General features: G+C 45.1%; 1 protein-coding gene across 4 annotated transcripts in view; it reads right to left on the bottom strand.

The window, feature by feature from the left end:
• Positions 1-4,890: 4,890 nt before the first annotated feature.
• LOC118376732 (phosphoglucomutase-like protein 5) overlaps positions 4,891-25,374 on the bottom strand; it is a 61,748-nt gene continuing 41,264 nt past the window's right edge. Inside the window, exons 8-11 of one of the 4 annotated variants that reach the window (XM_052479096.1) lie at positions 17,351-17,486; positions 16,811-16,994; positions 10,936-11,073; positions 4,891-5,815 (exon numbers count right to left, since the gene is read on the bottom strand). In XM_052479096.1, coding sequence (XP_052335056.1) covers positions 5,726-5,815; positions 10,936-11,073; positions 16,811-16,994; positions 17,351-17,486 — 548 coding nt within the window. In that variant the 3' untranslated portion in view covers positions 4,891-5,725. The other 3 variants (XM_052479095.1, XM_052479093.1, XM_052479094.1) reach the window with 3 other exon arrangements.

Below are 25,374 nucleotides of genomic sequence, written 5' to 3'. Positions count from 1 at the left end.
ACAGAGAAGGAATCCAGAATCGATACAGAAAAGGAATCCAGAATGGTTACAGAGAAGGAATCCAGAATGGTTACAGAGAAGGAATCCAGAATGGATACAGAGAGGGAATCCAGAATGGTTACAGAGAAGGAATCCAGAATCGATACAGAGAAGGAATCCAGAATGGTTACAGAGAAGGAATCCAGAATGGTTACAGAGAAGGAATCCAGAATGGATACAGAGAAGGAATCCAGAATGGTTACAGAGAAGGAATCCAGAATGGTTACAGAGAAGGAATCCAGAATGGATACAGAGAAGGAATCCAGAATCGATACAGAGCAGGAATCCAGAATGGTTACAGAGAAGGAATCCAGAATGGTTACAGAGCAGGAATCGAGAATGGATACAGAGAAGGAATCCAGAATGGTTACAGAGAAGGAATCCAGAATCGATACAGAGCAGGAATCCAGAATGGTTACAGAGAAGGAATCCAGAATCGATACAGAGCAGGAATCCAGAATGGTTACACAACAAGAATCCAGAATGGTTACAGAGAAGGAATCCAGAATCGATACAGAGAAGGAATCCAGAATGGTTACAGAGAAGGAATCCAGAATCGATACAGAGAAGGAATCCAGAATGGTTACAGAGAAGGAATCCAGAATCGATACAGAGAAGGAATCCAGAATGGTTACAGAGAAGGAATCCAGAATCGATACAGAGAAGGAATCCAGAATGGTTACAGAGAAGGAATCCAGAATCGATACAGAGCAGGAATCCAGAATGGTTACAGAGAAGGAATCCAGAATGGTTACAGAGAAGGAATCCAGAATCGATACAGAGCAGGAATCCAGAATGGTTACACAACAAGAATCCAGAATGGTTACAGAGAAGGAATCCAGAATCGATACAGAGCAGGAATCCAGAATGGTTACACAACAAGAATCCAGAATGGTTACAGAGAAGGAATCCAGAATGGTTACAGAAAAGGAATCCAGAATTGTTACAGAGAAGGAATCCAGAATCGATACAGAGCAGGAATCCAGAATGGTTACACAACAAGAATCCAGAATGGTTACAGAGAAGGAATTCAGAATGGTTACAGAGCAGGAATCCAGAATCGATACAGAGCAGGAATCCAGAATGGTTACAGAGCAGGAATCCAGAATCGATACAGAGCAGGAATCCAGAATGGTTACACAACAAGAATCCAGAATGGTTACAGAGAAGGAATCCAGAATGGTTACAGAGAAGGAATCCAGAATCGATACAGAAAAGGAATCCAGAATGGTTACAGAGAAGGAATCCAGAATGGTTACAGAGAAGGAATCCAGAATGGATACAGAGAGGGAATCCAGAATGGTTACAGAGAAGGAATCCAGAATCGATACAGAGAAGGAATCCAGAATGGTTACAGAGAAGGAATCCAGAATGGTTACAGAGAAGGAATCCAGAATGGATACAGAGAAGGAATCCAGAATGGTTACAGAGAAGGAATCCAGAATGGTTACAGAGAAGGAATCCAGAATGGATACAGAGAAGGAATCCAGAATCGATACAGAGCAGGAATCCAGAATGGTTACAGAGAAGGAATCCAGAATGGTTACAGAGCAGGAATCGAGAATGGATACAGAGAAGGAATCCAGAATGGTTACAGAGAAGGAATCCAGAATCGATACAGAGCAGGAATCCAGAATGGTTACAGAGAAGGAATACAGAATGGTTACAGAGCAGGAATCGAGAATGGATACAGAGAAGGAATCCAGAATGGTTACAGAGAAGGAATCCAGAATGGTTACAGAGAAGGAATCCAGAATGGTTACAGAGAAGGAATCCAGAATGGTTACAGAGAAGGAATCCAGAATCGATACAGAGAAGGAATCCAGAATGGTTACAGAGAAGGAATCCAGAATCGATACAGAGCAGGAATCCAGAATGGTTACAGAGAAGGAATCCAGAATGGTTACAGAGAAGGAATCCAGAATTGATACAGAGCAGGAATCCAGAATGGTTACAGAGAAGGAATCCAGAATGGTTACAGAGAAGGAATCCAGAATGGTTACAGAGAAGGAATCCAGAATCGATACAGAGCAGGAATCCAGAATGGTTACAGAGAAGGAATCCAGAATGGTTACAGAGCAGGAATCCAGAATGGATACAGAGCAGGAATCCATAATGGTTACACAACAAGAATCCAGAATGGTTACAGAGCAGGAATCCAGAATGGTTACAGAGCAGGAATCCAGAATGGATACAGAGCAGGAATCCAGAATGGTTACAGAGCAGGAATCCAGAATGGTTACAGAGCAGGAATCCAGAATGGTTACAGAACAGGAATGTAGTTATTGACATCAGCCTTGTTCTAATGTAGTTATTGACATCAGCCTTGTTCTAATGTAGTTATTGATATCAGCCTTGTTCTCATGCAGTTATTGACATCAGCCTTGTTCTAATGCAGTTATTGACATCAGCCTTGTTCTAATGTAGTTATTGACATCAGCCTTGTTCTCATGCAGTTATTGACATCAGCTTTGTTCTAATGCAGTTATTGACATCAGCCTTGTTCTAATGTAGTTATTGCCACCAGCCTTGTTCTAATGTAGTTATTGACATCAGCCTTGTTCTAATGCAGTTATTGACATCAGCCTTGTTCTAATGTAGTTATTGACATCAGCCTTGTTCTCATGCAGTTATTGACATCAGCCTTGTTCTAATGCAGTCATTGACATCAGCCTTGTTCTAATGTAGTTATTGACATCAGCCTTGTTCAAATGTAGTTATTGACATCAGCCCTGTTCTAAAGCAGTTATTGACATCAGCCTTGTACTAATGCAGTTATTGACATCAGCCTTGTTCTAATGTAGTTATTGACATCAGCCTTGTTCTAATGTAGTTATTGACATCAGCCTTGTTCTAATGTAGTTATTGACATCACCTTGTTCTAATGTAGTTATTGACATCAGCCTTGTTCTAATGCAATTATTGACATCAGCCTTGTTCTAATACAGTTATTGACATCAGTCTCGTTCTAATGTAGTTATTGACATCAGCCTTGTTCTCATGCAGTTATTGACATCAGCCTTGTTCTAATGCAGTTATTGACATCAGCCTTGTTCTAATGTAGTTATTGACATCAGCCTTGTTCTCATGCAGTTATTGACATCAGCTTTGTTCTAATGCAGTTATTGACATCAGCCTTGTTCTAATGCAGTTATTGCCATCAGCCTTGTTCTAATGCAGTTATTGACATCAGCCTTGTTCTAATGTAGTTATTGACATCAGCTTTGTTCTAATGCAGTTATTGCCATCAGCCTTGTTCTAATGCAGTTATTGACATCAGCCTTGTTCTAATGTAGTTATTGACATCAGCCTTGTTCTAATGTAGTTATTGAGATCAGCCTTGTTCTAATGCAGTTATTGACATCAGCCTTGTTCTAATGTAGTTATTGACATCAGCCTTGTTCTCATGCAGTTATTGACATCAGCTTTGTTCTAATGCAGTTATTGACATCAGCCTTGTTCTAATGTAGTTATTGACATCAGCCTTGTTCTAATGTAGTTATTGAGATCAGCCTTGTTCTAATGCAGTTATTGACATCAGCCTTGTTCTAATGCAGTTATTGACATCAGCCTTGTTCTAATGTAGTTATTGACATCAGCCTTGTTCTAATGTAGTTATTGAGATCAGCCTTGTTCTAATGCAGTTATTGACATCAGCCGTGTTCTAATGCAGTTATTGACATCAGCCTTGTTCTAATGTAGTTATTGACATCACCTTGTTCTAATGTAGTTATTGACATCAGCCTTGTTCTAATGTAGTTATTGACATCACCTTGTTCTAATGTAGTTATTGACATCAGCCTTGTTCTAATGCAGTTAGTGACATCAGCCTTGTTCTAATGTAGTTATTGACATCAGCCTTGTTCTAATACAGTTATTGCATCAGTCTCGTTCTAATGCAGTTATTGACATCAGTCTCGTTCTAATGTAGTTATTGACATCAGCCTTGTTCTCATGCAGTTATTGACATCAGCCTTGTTCTAATGTAGTTATTGACATCAGCCTTGTTCCAATGTAGTTATTGACATCAGCCTTGTTCTAATGCAGTTATTGACATCAGCCTTGTTCTAATGCAGTTATTGACATCAGCCTTGTTCTAATGTAGTTATTGACATCAGCCTTGTTCTAATGCAGTTATTTACATCAGCCTTGTTCTAATGCAGTTATTGACATCAGCCTTGTTCTAATGCAGTTATTGACATCAGCCTTGTTCTAATGCAGTTATTTACATCAGCCTTGTTCTGTTCAATGTTCTCTACCTATATAGCACTCTAAATACCTCGATTCATGTTACGTTATTCAGACCAATGAGAATTAGCACCTTTAAAGCCAATTATTTAAGAATACTATTTTTGCAGATAAAACATTATAATTTGAAGGTCACACAGTTGTAAATACAGCTGGTCTGGGTCAGGAGAACACATGTCATAATCTGAATAAATTAAACCTGAATAAATAAGTCTGAAAGTGATACAGGTGGGTGGATATTTCTCTGGACACAAGTAAGGATACACACAATACACATGTATTACACAATTCCATATGACAGTTGGAATACACATGAACTGTCCTAAGCCCACTAAAGATGAAGGAAAAGAACCATATTGTAGCCACAAGCCAGTCTGTCTTTGGACAACCCTTTTCACACTATCCTGTCTACCCGAACCATACTGTGATGGCTCAGATACTTTCTCTTCACATCCTTTCCAGCATCAAGGTTCCAGAGACTAAGCGGCTGCATAACACCGTACAGTTCGGCTCAGCAGGATGAGAAGGATCCTAAAAGGAGGTGAATAACACTACCTACTAATATTCCCAGCAACAGAAGGGACTAAGTAAAAAGACATTACACACAAAAGATACACATTTATTTGGATAAAAAACAAAAACAAATGAAATACATCTATGGCAAAAACAGGCCGTCTAATGAAGAGCAGAACAACTAAAAGTGGTGGTAGCCCCATTGGAACAAGAAGTTGTTAACAGATACCACCTCGACTAACCTGTAGCCCAGCACATTAACTCTGTACCGGTACCCCTGGTTATACCCTCGATATTGTTATTTTATTGTGTTACTTAAATATATATATATATATTTATTGAACTGCATTGTTGGTTAAGGGCTTGTAAGTAAGCATTTCACGGTAATTCAGTCTGTCAACCTTATAATGATCACACACACACGCACGCACGCACGCACACACGCACGCACGCACGCACGCACACACACACACACACACACACACACACACACACACACACACACACACACACACACACACACACACACACACACACACACAGAAAATACAACTTTCATAACAGAAGCCTTATATGAACAAATGTTATTTATCAACAGCTGAAAGAAACAGTTTGCTTCTTTTCTTTGCAGACTACATAATATCTTACATTTTGAGAAAGAGAGAGAGAGAGAGAGAGAAAGAGAGATAGAGAGAGAGAATACATGTAGCTCTTGCTTACTATTGGCCCCAGGTGTAGCAACAAGCAGGACGGTGTGGCCTTAGGGACTTGGCCATAGATGTTTGTGTGTGTTTGTGGGGGGAACACGCAGGTGGTGTGTGTGTGTGTGTGTGTGTGTGTGTGTGTGTGTGTGTGTGTGTATGTGTGTGTGTGTGTGTGTGTGTGTGTGTGTGTGTGTGTGTGTGTGTGTGCAGTGGAGCAGAGCTCAGGTGATGACGGTGGGGCCGCGGTGTCCTGTCCTCTCGTGGATGTCAGAGATCTTCAGGGCGATGGCGATGAGGGGACCCAGCACCGCCTGGGACACAGAATACACACTGCTTTATACACACTTCACACAATATACACATACTGATGATGAGGGGAACCAGCACCGCCTGGGACACAGAATACACACTGCTTTATACACACTTCACACAATATACACATACTGATGATGAGGGGACCCAGCACCGCCTGGGACACAGAACACACACTGCTTTATACACATACTGATGATGAGGGGACCCAGCACCGCCTGGGACACAGAATACACACGGCTTTATACACACTTCACACAATATACACATACTGATGATGAGGGGACCCAGCACCGCCTGGGACACAGAACACACACTGCTTTATACACATACTGATGATGAGGGGACCCAGCACCGCCTGGGACACAGAATACACACTGCTTTATACACACTTCACACAATATACACATACTGATGATGAGGGGACCCAGCACCGCCTGGGACACAGAATACACACTGCTTTATACACACTTCACACAATATACACATACTGGCGATGAGGGGACCCAGCACCGCCTGGGACACAGAATACACACTGCTTTATACACACTTCACACAATACACACATACTGATGATGAGGGGACCCAGCACCGCCTGGGACACAGAATACACACTGCTTTATACACACTTCACACAATATAAACATACTGGCGATGAGGGGACCCAGCACCGCCTGGGACACAGAACACACACTGCTTTATACACACTTCACACAATACACACATACTGATGATAAGGGGACACAGCACCGCCTGGGACACAGAACACACACTGCTTTATACACACTTCACACAATACACACATACTGATGATGAGGGGACCCAGCACCGCCTGGGACACAGAATACACACTGCTTTATACACACTTCACACAATATACACATACTGGCGATGAGGGGACCCAGCACCGCCTGGGACACAGAATACACACTGCTTTATACACACTTCACACAATACACACATACTGATGATGAGGGGACCCAGCACCGCCTGGGACACAGAATACACACTGCTTTATACACACTTCACACAATATAAACATACTGGCGATGAGGGGACCCAGCACCGCCTGGGACACAGAACACACACTGCTTTATACACACTTCACACAATACACACATACTGATGATAAGGGGACACAGCACCGCCTGGGACACAGAACACACACTGCTTTATACACACTTCACACAATACACACATACTGATGATGAGGGGACCCAGCACCGCCTGGGACACAGAATACACACTGCTTTATACACATACTGATGATGAGGGGACCCAGCACCGACTGGGACACAGAATACACACTGCTTTATACACATACTGATGATGAGGGGACCCAGCACCGCCTGGGACACAGAATACACACTGCTTTATACACACTTCACACAATATACACATACTGGCGATGAGGGGACCCAGCACCGCCTGGGACACAGAATACACACTGCTTTATACACACTTCACATAATACACACATACTGATGATGAGGGGACCCAGCACCGCCTGGGACACAGAACACACACTGCTTTATACACACTTCACACGATAAACACGATAAACACACGATAAACACTCTACTGACTGTAGAGACTCTGAAAGGATGCACATGTTCAAATAAGTGTTGATACAATGTGTGAGTTGTACTGTTATACTAGCAACAGAGTAACACCGCACACTCCAGATGCAGTGACATTTTTAAACTTGTAGTGTATTTGAGGTTTAAAAAGGCTTCTGAAGTTTGTCATTCCCACTTTGAAATCACAACAAACATAAATTATAATCCACATAATAACTCACATTTCCTGTTGCTGCAGGATTTTTTTGCTGCAATAGCAAACTGGCTCAATTGAAGATCCTACATCGATAACCATCATAGAAGCCACTATAAACTAAAACAGAAAGTAACCAAGGAAACAACAAGCGTCATGAATCAAGACCAATCAACAGTTTACTACCAAGTCCCTTCTCTTCACTTTGGACTCTCTGTCCGATGTCCTGGCCAGAAAGGACCTCTGTAAAGAATTGAATCCATTATCAGTGTGTTGCAAAGCCAGTCAACTCCAGGCTAACTTTATACTGTCCAGCCGCACCTCAGTATCCACTGACAGTTCAACAGTCTCTGATTCAGAGGGGTTGGGTTAAATGCGGAAGACACATTTCAGTTGAGAACATTCAGTTGGACAACTGACTAGGTACCTCCCTTCCCTTTCCCTTTCTCTATTGTGTTGGCGCAACTCACAACCTGAAGTTACCTGTTAAGTGAGGTAACCATGGTAACCACAGAGCTAAGCCACAGCTTGCTCTGTGGTCAAAACAGATCACTGATAACTAAGCCTTGGCATCATAACAGATCACTGATTACTAAGCCTTGGCATCATAACAGATCACTGATAACTAAGCCTTGGCATCAAAACAGATCACTGATAACTAAGCCTTGGCATCAAAACAGATCACTGATAACTAAGCCTTGGCATCAAAACAGATCACTGATAACTAAGCCTTGGCATCAAAACAGATCACTGATAACTAAGCCTTGGCATCAAAACAGATCACTGATAACTAAGCCTTGGCATCAAAACAGATCACTGATAACTAAGCCTTAGCATCAAAACAGATCACTGATAACTAAGCCTTGGCATCAAAACAGATCACTGATAACTAAGCCTTGGCATCAAAACAGATCACTGATAACTAAGCCTTGGCATCAAAACAGATCACTGATAACTAAGCCTTGGCATCAAAACAGATCACTGATAACTAAGCCTTGGCATCAAAACAGATCACTGATAACTAAGCCTTGGCATCAAAACAGATCACTGATAACTAAGCCTTGGCATCAAAACAGATCACTGATAACTAAGCCTTGGCATCAAAACAGATCACTGATAACTAAGCCTTGGCATCAAAACAGATCACTGATAACTAAGCCTTGGCATCAAAACAGATCACTGATAACTAAGCCTTGGCATCAAAACAGATCACTGATAACTAAGCCTTGGCATCAAAATAGATCACTGATAACTAAGCCTTGGCATCAAAACAGATCACTGATAAATAAGCCTTGGCATCAAAACAGATCACTGATAACTAAGCCTTGGCATCATAACAGATCACTGATAACTAAGCCTTGGCATCAAAACAGATCACTGATAACTAAGCCTTGGCATCATAACAGATCACTGATAACTAAGCCTTGGCATCAAAACAGATCACTGATAACTAAGCCTTGGCATCAAAACAGATCACTGATAACTAAGCCTTGGCATCAAAACAGATCACTGATAACTAAGCCTTGGCATCAAAACAGATCACTGATAACTAAGCCTTGGCATCATAACAGATCACTGATAACTAAGCCTTGGCATCATAACAGATCACTGATAACTAAGCCTTGGCATCAAAACAGATCACTGATAACTAAGCCTTGGCATCAAAACAGATCACTGATAACTAAGCCTTGGCATCAAAACAGATCACTGATAACTAAGCCTTGGCATCAAAACAGATCACTGATAACTAAGCCTTGGCATCAAAACAGATCACTGATAACTAAGCCTTGGCATCAAAACAGATCACTGATAACTAAGCCTTGGCATCAAAACAGATCACTGATAACTAAGCCTTGGCATCAAAACAGATCACTGATAACTAAGCCTTGGCATCAAAACAGCACACACCTCTATAATGACTAATACTGTGAACCACAATATGATACTGACGAATACTGTGGCATGGTTAAAGTACACTACAGGTCAAACACAATATGATACTGACTAATACTGTGGCATGGTTAAAGTACACTACAGGTCAAACACAATATGATACTGACTAATACTGTGGCATGGTTAAAGTACACTACTGGTCAAACACAATATGATACTGACTAATACTGTGGCATGGTTAAAGTACACTACCGGTCAAACACAATATGATACTGACTAATACTGTGGCATGGTTAAAGTACACTACTGGTCAAACACAATATGATACTGACTAATACTGTGGCATGGTTAAAGTACACTACTGGTCAAACACAATATGATACTTATTAATACTGTGGCATGGTTAAAGTACACTACCAGTCAAACACAATATGATACTGACTAATACTGTGGCATGGTTAAAGTACACTACAGGTCAAACACAATATGATACTGACTAATACTGTGGCATGGTTAAAGTACACTACCAGTCAAACACAATATGATACTGACTAATACTGTGGCATGGTTAAAGTACACTACCAGTCAAACACAATATGATACTGACTAATACTGTGGCATGGTTAATAATACTGTGGCATGGTCCTTCTGTAGCTCAGTTGGTAGAGCATGGCGCTTGTAACGCCAGGGTAGTGGGTTCGATTCCCGGGACCACCCATACGTAGAATGTATGCACACATGACTGTAAGTCGCTTTGGATAAAAGCGTCTGCTAAATGGCATATTATATTATATTATATTATAAAGTACACTACCCGTCAAACACAATATGATACTGACTAATACTGTGGCATGGTTAAAGTACACTACCAGTCAAACACAATATGATACTGACTAATACTGTGGCATGGTTAAAGTACACTACCAGTCAAACACAATATGATACTGACTAATACTGTGGCATGGTTAAAGTACACTACCAGTCAAACACAATATGGCCACACCAACAGCAATAGAAGACACTCACTCCAAAGTCTACCGAGCAGCTAAAACTACTATCACATGTCATGTCACCATGTCACATGTTGTTCAGACACCCAGATGGAGGTGGGTTGTGTAATAGGATAATATTGCATGCAACCACTGTGAACCAAACTCTACTGTTGACAATGTCCTTGTGGTTGAATAATATATCAAATGAATCAATGAAAATGATAATGTTGAGTTGATCCTCTCCTTAGTTATGGGTCTGAAAGTTCATACAAGGAAACAATGATCACACACACACACACACACACACACACACACACACACACACACACACACACACACACACACACACACACACACACACACACACACACACACACACACACACACACACACACACACACACACACACACACACACACTGTAGTAGTACCTATCAGAATGGATTCTAGTGTACTCCTTACCTGAGTTTCTCTGTTATGTCTCTCGGGGTCTCTCTCGAAGCTCTCTGCGTAGATCCGGACTGTGGCCCCGGCCCCTCCCCCACTCCCACTCAGACGGAAGACCAGACGGGACTCATCTGTGAAGACAATTCGCAGACCCTGTATGCAGACAGAACAGAGACAGTGAGACAGATATGCAGACAGAACAGAGACAGTGAGACAGATATGCAGACAGACCAGAGACCGTGAGACAGGTAAACAGACAGACAAGAGACAGTGAGACAGGTACACAGACAGACCAGAGACAGTGAGACAGGTACACAGACAGACCAGAGACAGTGAGACAGGTACACAGACAGACCAGAGACAGTGAGACAGGTACACAGACAGACAGACCAGAAACAGTGAGACAGGTACACAGACAGACCAGAGACAGTGAGACAGGTACAGAGACAGACCAGAGGCAGTGAGACAGGTATGCAGACAGACCAAAGACTGTGAGACAGGTACACAGACAGACCAGAGACAGTGAGACATGTATGCAGACAGACCAAAGATAGTGAGACAGGTATGATAACAGACCAGAGACAGTGAGACAGGTATGCAGACAGACCAGAGGCAGTGAGAAAAACTGACTAGAGGCATTGAGACAGGTATGCAGACAGATCAGAGGCAGTGAGACAGGTAGACAGAAATACTAGCGGCAGTGAGACAGGTAGACAGACAGACCAAAGACCGTGAGACAGGTAGAAAGACAGACCAGAGGCAGTGAGACAGGTAGAAAGACAGACCAGAGACAGTGAGACCGGTAGAAAGACAGACCAGAGGCAGTGAGACAGGTAGAAAGACAGACCAGAGGCAGTGAGACAGGTAGAAAGACAGACGAGAGGCAGTGAGACAGGTAGAAAGACAGACCAGAGGCAGTGCGACAGGTATAAAGACAGACCAGAGGCAGTGAGACCGGTAGAAAGACAGACCAGAGGCAGTGAGACAGGTAGAAAGACAGACCAGAGACAGTGAGACCGGTAGAAAGACAGACCAAAGACAGTGAGACAGGTATAATTACAGACCAGAGACAGTGAGACAGGTATGCAGACAGACCAGAGGCAGTGAGAAAAACTGACTAGAGGCATTGAGACAGGTATGCAGACAGATCAGAGGCAGTGAGACAGGTAGACAGAAATACTAGCGGCAGTGAGACAGGTAGACAGACAGACCAAAGACCGTGAGACAGGTACACAGACAGACCAAAGACTGTGAGACAGGTACACAGACAGACCAGAGACAGTGAGACAGGTATGCAGACAGACCAAAGACAGTGAGACAGGTATGCAGACAGACCAGAGGCAGTGAGACAGGTAGAAAGACAGACCAGAGACAGTGAGACCGGTAGAAAGACAGACCAGAGGCAGTGAGACATGTAGAAAGACAGACCAGAGGCAGTGAGACAGGTAGAAAGACAGACCAGAGGCAGTGAGACAGGTAGAAAGACAGACCAGAGGCAGTGAGCCAGGTAGAAAGACAGACCAGAGACAGTGAGACCGGTAGAAAGACAGACCAGAGGCAGTGAGACAGGTAGAAAGACAGACCAGAGGCAGTGAGACAGGTAGAAAGACAGACCAGAGGCAGTGAGACAGGTAGAAAGACAGACCAGAGGCAGTGAGACCGGTTGAAAGACAGACCAGAGGCAGTGAGACAGGTAGAAAGACAGACCAGAGGCAGTGAGACAGGTAGAAAGACAGACCAGAGGCAGTGAGACAGGTAGAAAGACAGACCAGAGACAGTGAGACCGGTAGAAAGACAGACCAGAGGCAGTGAGACAGGTAGAAAGACAGACCAGAGGAAGTGAGACAGGTAGAAAGACAGACCAGAGGAAGTGAGACAGGTAGAAAGACAGATCAGAGGAAGTGAGACAGGTAGAAAGACAGACAAGAGGCAGTGAGACAGGTAGAAAGACAGACCAGAGGAAGTGAGACAGGTAGAAAGGAAGACCAGAGGAAGGGAGACAGGTAGAAAGACAGACCAGAGACAGTGAGACAGGTACACAGACAGACCAGAAACAGTGAGACAGGTACACAGACAGACCAGAGACAGTGAGACAGGTACAGAGACAGACCAGAGGCAGTGAGACAGGTATGCAGACAGACCAAAGACTGTGAGACAGGTACACAGACAGACCAGAGACAGTGAGACATGTATGCAGACAGACCAAAGATAGTGAGACAGGTATGATAACAGACCAGAGACAGTGAGACAGGTATGCAGACAGACCAGAGGCAGTGAGAAAAACTGACTAGAGGCATTGAGACAGGTATGCAGACAGATCAGAGGCAGTGAGACAGGTAGACAGAAATACTAGCGGCAGTGAGACAGGTAGACAGACAGACCAAAGACCGTGAGACAGGTAGAAAGACAGACCAGAGGCAGTGAGACAGGTAGAAAGACAGACCAGAGACAGTGAGACCGGTAGAAAGACAGACCAGAGGCAGTGAGACAGGTAGAAAGACAGACCAGAGGCAGTGAGACAGGTAGAAAGACAGACGAGAGGCAGTGAGACAGGTAGAAAGACAGACCAGAGGCAGTGCGACAGGTATAAAGACAGACCAGAGGCAGTGAGACCGGTAGAAAGACAGACCAGAGGCAGTGAGACAGGTAGAAAGACAGACCAGAGACAGTGAGACCGGTAGAAAGACAGACCAAAGACAGTGAGACAGGTATAATTACAGACCAGAGACAGTGAGACAGGTATGCAGACAGACCAGAGGCAGTGAGAAAAACTGACTAGAGGCATTGAGACAGGTATGCAGACAGATCAGAGGCAGTGAGACAGGTAGACAGAAATACTAGCGGCAGTGAGACAGGTAGACAGACAGACCAAAGACCGTGAGACAGGTACACAGACAGACCAAAGACTGTGAGACAGGTACACAGACAGACCAGAGACAGTGAGACAGGTATGCAGACAGACCAAAGACAGTGAGACAGGTATGCAGACAGACCAGAGGCAGTGAGACAGGTAGAAAGACAGACCAGAGACAGTGAGACCGGTAGAAAGACAGACCAGAAGCAGTGAGACATGTAGAAAGACAGACCAGAGGCAGTGAGACAGGTAGAAAGACAGACCAGAGGCAGTGAGACAGGTAGAAAGACAGACCAGAGGCAGTGAGCCAGGTAGAAAGACAGACCAGAGACAGTGAGACCGGTAGAAAGACAGACCAGAGGCAGTGAGACAGGTAGAAAGACAGACCAGAGGAAGTGAGACAGGTAGAAAGACAGACCAGAGGAAGTGAGACAGGTAGAAAGACAGATCAGAGGAAGTGAGACAGGTAGAAAGACAGACAAGAGGCAGTGAGACAGGTAGAAAGACAGACCAGAGGAAGTGAGACAGGTAGAAAGGAAGACCAGAGGAAGGGAGACAGGTAGAAAGACAGACCAGAGGAAGTGAGACAGGTAGAAAGACAGACCAGAGGCAGTGAGACAGGTAGAAAGACAGACCAGAGGAAGTGAGACAGGTAGAAAGAAAGACCAGAGGAAGTGAGACAGGTAGAAAGACAGACCAGAGGCAGTGAGACAGATAGAAAGACAGACCAGAGGAAGTGAGACAGGTAGAAAGACAGACCAGAGGAAGTGAGACAGGTAGAAAGACAGACCAGAGGCAGTGAGACAGGTAGAAAGACAGACCAGAGGCAGTGAGACAGAGGAGTCAGTGTTGTTAATGCAGTATCAACTGACGTCCCCTAGATGCCGCTGTTGTCATATGCATGTGTGTGTGTGTGTGTGTGTGTGTGTGTGTGTGTGTGTGTGTGTGTGTGTGTGTGTGTGTGTGTGTGTGTGTGTGTGTGTGTGTGTGTGTGTGTGTGTGTGTGTGTGTGCATTTAATGTACAGTACATACCTGTATGTCTATATGTAGGTGTTTGAGTCAGAGAGAGGGGGGGTCAATGTGTGTAGTCTTTGTGGGAACAATTCAGTAGCTGGCTACAGAGGCAACCCTGGCATAGCTCTGTGAAGCCTCTCTCAACTTGTCATCACAGCCAGTCTGTCTGTGTGTGTGTGTGTGTATATCTGTGAGCATGTGTCTCTGTTTATTAATGGGACGGCAGGTAGCCTAGTGGTTAAGGATGTTAGGCCAATAACTGAAAGGTCGCTGGTTCAAATCCCCGAGCCAACTAGGTGAAAGATATGTTGATGTGCCCTTGAGCAAGGCACTTAACCCTAATTTATCCTGTAAGTCGTTCTGCATAAGAATGTCTGCTAAATGAATATATGGAGTGTGTATGCATACAACAGACAGCACATCCCCCTCTCACAGGCAGAGTGGAGAGACAACAGCTGACACAACACTGTGGAATGTCCAGTATATACACAGAGTAGGTTTACTGGGGAGGGAGAAGCTGTCACACCTTTTGGTGAGTGACTAACTAGCTGTAACCGCTGTGGAGCTGGCCGAGAGGTCTGATCCGGCTACTGTGACAGGCCCGATGGGGAGGGTGACTGACTAAAAACAAACCACACACCATCTCTTATGACATCATGCATCCCAGGCCAAGACACCTGACACCAATGGGATCTACGTGTGAAGTATGAGCTGAAAAGTGTCGACGCCAGGAGATATTCCAGGGTTTGTGGGGAGGATGGGACAGTGGGACTGAGTCCGCTGCCAAGTGAAAAGCCTGTGTGTGTGTATTTACATTTCCCAACAGTAGATGGTGTAACACTCATCATCTTTACTGACGCTGACACAGTCTGACTCATCAGTCTTTACACCAATCACAATAAAGACCCAACCGAGACATTTCTGCCTCCAACAAAGAGATGAAAGTTCTCAGACTAAACCAAGTCTACCAATCACGATAAAGGCCAAGCCAAAACATCCTACATCAGCCACTGTGACATCACTGCTCTATACATCACCTGTTCCTAAACCTTTTAGCCCTGTGACCCACCTAAAGCTTTGGGAGTCTTCTCATGACTCAACATGTCACCAGAACCAATGCCATAGACTCGATTGTGACTAGCAGGTCACCTCTCACCCATTGGGAAACAGTGGAGTAAGTATTGTAGAGATGTGTTTACCATCAACAGCAGGCCAACTGTTCCTAAGCAACAGGTTGTACATCACACCATTATTACACTACTGTTCCTCTGCCTGTCTGGCTGTCCTGTTTCTGTCTTTTACTAAAGCAAAGAAGGGCTCTGCTGTGTTACCATCAACAGCAGTGTGTGTGTGTGTGTGTGTGTGTGTGTGTGTGTGTGTGTGTGTGTGTGTGTGTGTGTGTGTGTGTGTGTGTGTGTGTGTGTGTGTGTGTGTGTGTGTGTGTGTGTGTGTGTGTGTGTGTGTGCACACTGGCTGAGGAGGAGGGTTAGAGACAGCCATGCCCAAACATGGAACCCCAGTCTGAGCACATGGCTACCTGGGAGGTCTGGAGCAGAGAGGGGTAGGAGGATACAAGTAGAGATGGAAAGAGAGAAGAGGAATATGTGCTGACTTTCAGATGGTATTTAATCAACTAAGTCAACAGTTATATGGACCTCATCATAGACACCCCCATCTTGCCCCCCCTCTCATCTCCTCCACTCCTCCTCTCATCTCCGCCTCTCCCCCTCTCATCTCCTCCTCTCCCCCTCTCATCTCCTCCTCTCCCCCTCTCATCTCCCCTCTCCCCCTCTCATCTCCTCCTCTCCCCCTCTCATCTCCTCCTCTCCCCCTCTCATCTCCCCTCTCCCCCTCTCATCTCCCCTCTCCCCCTCTCATCTCCTCCTCTCATCTCCTCATCTCCCCCTCTCATCTCCTCCTCTCCCCCTCTCATCTCCTCCTCTCCCCCTCTCATCTCACCCTCTCATCTCCTCCTCTCATCTCCTCCTCTCCTCTAAGAGCCATGTTTAAGTTATACAGACCTGGTTGCGGACCACGGTTCCGTCCACAGGGTCGATGTACTCAAAGTTATCAGCCCTCTCCACACTGTAGACGTTAGTCCCCACAGCAAACTTCTGGGTAAGAAAGGCCTTGTCTGTGATCACCCCCTCCAAGTCTCTCATCAGGTAGAATGCAGCTCTGGGGTCCACGCCTTCATAGTCAAACCTGGGAACACACACACACAGGTGTGAACACATACACACAAGCATGAATGTGGCATAAAGACACACTTCTAGAAACCACAACCTTAGAGACAAACACAGAAAGAAGCATCCCCGTCTATTCAAGTCTATTAGATAAGGACATGACATCGTCAATGTGTCTTTCTGTGTTCACTACACATGCATTGCAATCCACTCATTGATTTATTGGTTGATTGATTGATGTATTGGTTGTTTGAGTGATTGTTTGATTGGTTGATTGATTTATTGATTGGTTGGTTGAGTGATTGACTTCATTATTAATTGGTTGGTTGAGTGATTTATTGATTGGTTGATTGATTGATTGCATAGCAGAGTGACCTGCAGAAGTAGTTGCGTCCGAGCTTGGCCCAGTGGTCCTTGACGATTTCCTCCACACCCTGTTTCCTGACAGCCATGATGGACAGCCACACCAGCACCGACCACAGACCATCCTTCTCACGGATGTGGTCTGAACCTGAACAAGAGACACAAGGGGACACAAGTTTGCCCAGGAAACCATAAATCTTTATAACCATGTTATAACCTTGTATAAAAACCTTCATAACCCTGTTATTACCTGTTATAAACATATGGAGCAGAGTGGGATGATGGACTAACATGGGATATTTAGAAAGGGTAGTTATCCTGTAGGATAACAAGATGAGGCTAGGTCTATTTCATAGGCATTTTAACAGGCATTCTGACAAGAACCCTTCAGTTCAACTCTGAGCCATAGAATTTAACAGCCACTAGTTTTATTTATCTGTCTCTCACACAAACACTGAACGCCTCTCCTGGGTGGCTGATGGCTATCCGCAGCTATCCACAACAAGGAAGGGTGTGTTTGATTTTCGTATGTCCACATATGCTGAATGTATGTGCTATATTTGTACATTTGATTCATTCAGCAGACATTCTTATCTAGTGAGTGTTAAGCAAGGTATTTGGATAGTAGGGTCAACAATATACTGATAATACCAAATGTTAGGAACACCTTTTTATTGAACTTTTATTTAACCAGGTGGCCAGTTGAGAACAAGTTCTCATTTACAACTGAGACCTGGCCAAGATAAAGCAAAGCAGTGCGACACAAACAACAACACAGAGTTACACATGGAATAAACAAACACAGTCAATAATACAGTCTAAGTGTACAAATGAGGTAGGATAAGGGAGGTAAGACAATGTAATAAATGGTTGTCTAGTACGTTTGGAACAGAGAGTAAAAGGAGCATGTTTCTGGACACGGTAGAATAGATTCAAGGTATAATGTACAGGCAAAGGTATGGTAGGATGTGAATACAGTGGAGGTAAACCTATGCATTGAGTGACAATGAGAGAGATATTGTCTCTAGCAATATAATTTAAACCAGGTGAGGTCACTGCATGTGTGGGAGGTGGAACTAAAGGGTTAGTTAAGGCGTATTGAGCAGGGCTAGAGGCTCTACTGTGAAATAAGGCAATAATCACTAACCAAAACAGCAATGAACAAGGCATATTGACATTAGGGAGAGGCATGCGTAGCCGAGTGATCATAGGGGTCCAGTGAGTAGCTAGGCGGGCTGGAGACACGGCGTTTCGGACAGCTAGCGGGCCGGGGCTAGCAGGCTAGCAGTAGGGCATTAGAGGGACGTTCGTGACTGAATTAGTCTGTTGTTGCCCCCTCGTGCGGTTACGTCGGCAGACCAGTCGTGATGGATCAGCAGGGCTCCGTGTAGTAAAGGGGTCCCGGCCAATTGGCAAAATAGGTATTGTAGCCAAAGAAATTGGCGGATGGGCCTCTTCAGCTAACAGTCTGATACACTCTAGACAGCTAGCAGGCTAGTAGATGGGCATTCAGGGGACGCCGAGATGGAGGAGCCAGTTGGAAATAACCCTCGGGCAGATTACGTCAGTAGTCCAGTCGTGATGGATCGACGGGGCTCCGTATCGGCAGTAAAAGGTGTCCAGGCAAATTGGCAAAGTAGGTATTGTAGCCCAAGGAGTGGCCTCTTCAGCTAGTCGGGAGATGGGCCTAGCATAGGCTAGCTCCAGGCTAGTTGGTGCTTGCTTTGGGACAGAGATGTTAGCCAGGAGTGGCCACTCGGATAGCAGCTAGCTAGCTGAGATGATCCAGGTGAAAAGGTTCAGAGCTTGCGGTAGGAATCCAGAGATATGAATAAAAATACGTCTGATATGCCCTGGTTTGAATCGCGCTGTGCAGACTGGCAGGAGTTGTCCGGGCTAAGGTTAGCTGATGACCGCTAGCAGTGGCTAGCTGACTACTAGCTAGTAGCTGGTTAGCTGGCTAGCTTCTGTTGGGGGTTTCAGTTCAAAAGTAAAGAAAATAGCAGATCCATACCACATTTGGTGAGGCAGATTGCAGGAGAGTATGTTGAAGCTGAGGTTAAGAAAAATATATAAATATATAAAAAGATATATACACGGGACACAACAAGGAGAAGCCATAGACGTCTGACTGCTACGCCATCTTGAACCTTCATATTGGAGTTGCTACCCCCTTTTGCCCTTAGAACAGCCTCAATTCGTTGCGGCATGGACTCTACAAGGTGTCGAAAGTGTTCCACAGTGTCACGTTCTGACCATCGTTCGTATGTGTTTTCCTTGTTTTAGTGTTGGTCAGGACGTGAGCTGGGTGGGCATTCTATGTTGTGTGTCTGGTTTGTCTATTTCTATGTTTGGCCTGATATGGTTCTCAATCAGAGGCAGGTGTTAGTCATTGTCTCTGATTGGGAACCATATTTAGGTAGCCTGTTTTGTGTTGGGTTTTGTGGGTGATTGTTCCTGTCTTTGTGTTTGTGGCACCAGATAGGACTGTTTTGGTTTTTTCACGGTTCTTGTTTTGTAGATTGTTGTACTTTCATCTTTATTAAAGATGCACAAAACTAACCATGCTGCATTTTGGTCCGCCTCTCTTTCCCCAGAAGAAAACCATTACACACAGAGATGCTGGCCCATGTTGACTCCAATTCTTCCCACAGTTGGCTGGATGTCCTTTGACCATTCTTGATATACACAGGAAACTGTTGAGCGTGAAAACCCCAGCAGCATTGCAGTTCTTGACACACTCAAACCGGTGCGCCTGGCACCTACTACCATAACCCATTAAAATGTCACGCCTTGGTCTTAGTATTTTGTGTTTTCTTTAATTATTTGGTCAGGCCAGGGTGTGACATGGGTTTATGTTGTTGTATTTCGTATTGGGGTTTTTGTATTATTGGGATTGCGGCTGAGTAGGGGTGTTGTATGGGCTTGGCTGCCTGAGGCGGTTCTCAATCAGAGTCAGGTGATTCTCGTTGTCTCTGATTGGGAACCGTATTTAGGTAGCCTGGTTTCGCTTTGTATTTCGTGGGTGATTGTTCCTGTTTCTGTGTAGTTTCACCAGATAGGCTGTAATAGGTTTCACGTTCCGTTTGTTGTTTTGTATTTTGTATCGTTATTTTCATGTGTCACTTTTCTATTAAAGTCATGAGTAACCACTACGCTGCATTTCGGTCCGACTCTCTTTCACAAACGAAGAACGCCGTTACAGAATCACCCACCACACACGGACCGAGCAGCGTGTTAACAGGCAGCGACAGCTTGAACAGCGAAGGGAGGACGTTATGGACAGCAGAGGCATGGAATATACGACGTGGGAAAAAATCGACAGGTGGGCGGTCGACCCAGAGAGAGTGCAGGAGCCCGCCTGGGATTCGCTGGAGCAATGCGAAGAGGGCTATAGGCGGATGGAGTCAAAAAGTCATGAGTAACCACTACGCTGCATTTCGGTCCGACTCTCTTTCACAAACGAAGAACGCCGTTACAGAATCACCCACCACACACGGACCGAGCAGCGTGTTAACAGGCAGCGACAGCTTGAACAGCGAAGGGAGGACGTTATGGACAGCAGAGGCATGGAATATACGACGTGGGAAAAAATCGACAGGTGGGCGGCCGACCCAGAGAGAGTGCAGGAGCCCGCCTGGGATTCGCTGGTACAGTGCGAAGAGGGCTATAGACGGATGGAGTCAAAAAAAGAGACACGGCGGCGCAGAGCGAAAACCGAAAGTCACCCCCAAATATTTATTGGGGGAGGGCTCAGAGAGAGAGTGGCTGAGTCAGGAGTCAGACCTGAGCCAACTCTCCCTGTGAATCGTGAAGAACAGTTGCAGTGGGAGAGGCTGCACCACTTGGAGAATTGGACATGGGAGGAAGAACTGGACGGAAAAGGACCCTGGGCTCAGCCTGGTGAATATCGCCACCCCAAGGAGGAACTAGAGGCGGCTAAAGCGGAGAGGCGCTGGTATGAGGAGGCAGCACGGCGACGCGGATGGAAGCCCGAAAAGCAGCCCAAAAAAATTATTGAGGGGGGCTAAAAGGGCATATGGCTATGCCAGGTAGGAGACCTGCGCAAACTCCCTGTGCTTACCGGTGGGCTAGAGAGACCGGGCAGGCACCGTGTTATGCTATTGGGTGGCACAGTGTTTCCAGTGCGGGTGCATAGCCCGGTGCGGTACATACCAGCCCTTCGTATTGGCCGGGCTAGAGTGGGCATCGAGCCAGGTAAGGTTGGGCAGGCTCGGTGCTCAAGAGTTCCAGTGCGCCTGCACGGTCCGGTCTATCCAGAGCCACCTCCACACACCAGTCCTCCGGTAGCAGCTCCCCGCACCAGGCTTCCTGTGCGTGTCCTCGATCCTGTAGCACCAGTTCCAGCACCACGCACCAGGCCGTCAGTGCGCCTCGCCTGTTCAGCACAGTCAGAGCCTTCCTTCCCTCCTGTGCTACTGGAGTCTCCTGTCTGTCCAGCGCTATCAGAGCCTTTCTCCTCTCCTGCGCTGTCGGAGTCTCCCGCCTGTTCAGCGCTATCAGAGCCTTCCTCCTCTACAGCGCTGCCGGAGCCTCCTGCCTGTTCGGTGCAGCCTGAGCTGCCAGTCTGCAGGGAGCTTTCAGTCTGCAAGGTGCTGTCAGTCTGCATGAAGCAGCCAGAGCTGTCAGTCTGCAAAGAGCTGTCAGTCTGCAAAGAGCTGCCAGTCTGCATGGTGCTGTCAGCCTGCATGGAGCAGTCAGAGCTGTCAGTCTGCATAAAGCAGACAGAGCTGTCAGCCTGCATGGAGCAGTCAAAGCTGTCAGTCTGTTCGAAGCAGCCAGAGCTGTCAGTCTGCAAAGAGCTGTCAGTCTGCAAAGAGCTGCCAGTCTGCAAGGAGCTGTCAGCCTGCATGGAGCTGCCAGAGCTGTCAGTCTGCAAGGAGCTGTCAGTCTGCATAGAGCAGCTAGATCTGCCAGTCAGACATGATCTTCTAGATCTGCCAGTCAACCAGATTCTACTAGATCTGCCAGTCAACCAGAATCTTCCAGATCTGCTAGTCAACCTGAATTTTCAGATCTGCCAGTCAACCAGTCTCTTCCAGATCTGCCAGTCAACCAGTCTCTTCCAGATCTGCCAGTCAACCAGTCTCTTCCAGATCTGCCAGTCAACCAGTCTCTTCCAGATCTGCCAGTCAACCAGTCTCTTCCAGATCTGCCAGTCAACCAGTCTTTTCCAGATCTGCCAGTCAACCAGTCTCTTCCAGATCTGCTAGTCAACCAGAATCTTCCAGATCCGCCAGCCAGCCAGGATCTACCGGAGCCTACTACCTGCCTGAGCTTCATCTCAGTACTGGGCTTCCTCTCAGTACTGGGCTTCCTCTCAGTACTGGGCTTTCTCTCAGTACTGGGCTTTCTCTCAGTACTGGGCTTCCCCTCAGTTCCGGGCTGCCCCTCAGTCTCGAGCTGCCCCTCAGTCTCGAGCTGCCCCTCAGTCCCGAGCTGCTCCTCAGTTCAGTGGGGTTCTGGGTGAGGACTATTAGGCCATGGTCGGCGGCGAGGGTGGATTATCCCAGGACGCGAAGGGGAGGAACTAAGACATTAATGGAGTGGGGTCCACGTCCCGAGCCGGAACCGCCACCATGGACAGACGCCCACCCGGACCCTCCCTATGGTTTTGAGGTGCATCCGGGAGTCCGCACCTTAGGGGGGGGTTCTGTCACGCCTTGGTCTTAGTATTTTGTGTTTTCTTTAATTATTTGACCAGGCCAGGGTGTGACATGGGTTTATGTTGTTGTATTTCGTATTGGGGTTTTTGTATTATTGGGATTGCGGCTGAGTAGGGGTGTTGTATGGGCTTGGCTGCCTGACGCGGTTCTCAATCAGAGTCAGGTGATTCTCGTTGTCTCTGATTGGGAACCGTATTTAGGTAGCCTGGTTTTGCTTTGTATTTCGTGGGTGATTGTTCCTGTCTCTGTGTAGTTTCACCAGATAGGCTGTAATAGGTTTGACGTTCCGTTTGTTGTTTTGTATTTTGTATCGTTATTTTCATGTGTCACTTTTCTATTAAAGTCATGAGTAACCACTACGCTGCATTTCGGTCCGACTCTCTCTTTTGACAAACGAAGAACGCCGTTACATAAAAGGCACTTCAATCTTTTGTCTTGCCCATTCACCCTCTGAATGGCACACATACATAATCCATGTCTCAATTGTCTCAAGGCTTAAAGATCCTTCTTTAACCTGTCTCCTCCCCTTCATCTACACTGATTGAAGTGTGTTTATGCTCCGTGTTGTATTTCCTGTGTTTATGCTCTGTGTTGTATTTCCTGTGTTTATGCTCCATGTTGTATTTCCTGTTTATGCTCTGTGTTGTATTTCCTGTGTTTATGCTCCGTGTTGTATTTCCTGTTTATGCTCCATGTTGTATTTCCTGTTTATGCTCCATGTTGTATTTCCTGTGTTTATGCTCAGTGGTGTATTTCCTGTGTTTATGCTCCATGTTGTATTTCCTGTTTATGCTCCATGTTGTATTTCCTGTGTTTATGCTCAGTGTTGTATTTCCTGTGTTTATGCTCCGTGTTGTATATCCTGTGTTTATGCTCCGTGTTGTATTTCCTGTGTTTATGCTCCGTGTTGTATTTCCTGTGTTTATGCTCCGTGTTGTATTTCCTGTGTTTATGCTCCGTGTTGTATTTCCTGTGTTTATGCTCCGTGTTGTATTTCCTGTGTTTATGCTCCGTGTTGTATTTCCTGTGTTTTTGCTCCGTGTTGTATTTCCTGTGTTTATGCTCCGTGTTGTATTTCCTGTGTTTATGCTCCGTGTTGTATTTCCTGTGTTTATGCTCCGTGTTGTATTTCCTGTGTTTTTGCTCCGTGTTGTATTTCCTGTGTTTATGCTCCGTGTTGTATTTCCTGTGTTTATGCTCCGTGTTGTATTTCCTGTGTTTATGCTCCGTGTTGTATTTCCTGTGTTTATGCTCCGTGTTGTATTTCCTGTTTATGCTCTGTGTTGTATTTCCTGTGTTTATGCTCCGTGTTGTATTTCCTGTTTATGCTCCATGTTGTATTTCCTGTTTATGCTCCATGTTGTATTTCCTGTGTTTATGCTCAGTGGTGTATTTCCTGTGTTTATGCTCCATGTTGTATTTCCTGTTTATGCTCCATGTTGTATTTCCTGTGTTTATGCTCAGTGTTGTATTTCCTGTGTTTATGCTCCGTGTTGTATTTCCTGTGTTTATGCTCCGTGTTGTATTTCCTGTGTTTATGCTCCGTGTTGTATTTCCTGTTTATGCTCCATGTTGTATTTCCTGTTTATGCTCCATGTTGTATTTCCTGTGTTTATGCTCAGTGGTGTATTTCCTGTGTTTATGCTCCATGTTGTATTTCCTGTTTATGCTCCATGTTGTATTTCCTGTGTTTATGCTCAGTGTTGTATTTCCTGTGTTTATGCTCCGTGTTGTATTTCCTGTGTTTATGCTCCGTGTTGTATTTCCTGTGTTTATGCTCCGTGTTGTATTTCCTGTGTTTATGCTCCGTGTTGTATTTCCTGTGTTTATGCTCCGTGTTGTATTTCCTGTGTTTATGCTCCGTGTTGTATTTCCTGTGTTTATGCTCCGTGTTGTATTTCCTGTGTTTTTGCTCCGTGTTGTATTTCCTGTGTTTATGCTCCGTGTTGTATTTCCTGTGTTTATGCTCCGTGTTGTATTTCCTGTGTTTATGCTCCGTGTTGTATTTCCTGTGTTTTTGCTCCGTGTTGTATTTCCTGTGTTTATGCTCCGTGTTGTATTTTCTGTGTTTATGCTCCGTGTTGTATTTCCTGTGTTTATGCTCCGTGTTGTATTTCCTGTGTTTATGCTCCGTGTTGTATTTCCTGTGTTTATGCTCCATGTTGTATTTCCTGTGTTTATGCTCTGTGTTGTATTACCTGTGTTTATGCTCTGTGTTGTATTTCCTGTGTTTATGCTCCATGTTGTATTTCCTGTGTTTTTGCTCCGTTTTGTATTTCCTGTGTTTATGCTCCGTGTTGTATTTCCTGTGTTTATGCTCCGTGTTGTATTTCCTGTGTTTATGCTCCG

Source organism: Oncorhynchus keta, chromosome 25, assembly GCF_023373465.1.
Source record: "Oncorhynchus keta strain PuntledgeMale-10-30-2019 chromosome 25, Oket_V2, whole genome shotgun sequence".
In the NCBI taxonomy this organism is placed as follows: Eukaryota; Metazoa; Chordata; class Actinopteri; order Salmoniformes; family Salmonidae; genus Oncorhynchus; species Oncorhynchus keta.
The sequence above is the reverse complement of the archived record's forward strand: the minus strand, read 5'-3'. Positions and strand labels throughout refer to the sequence as shown.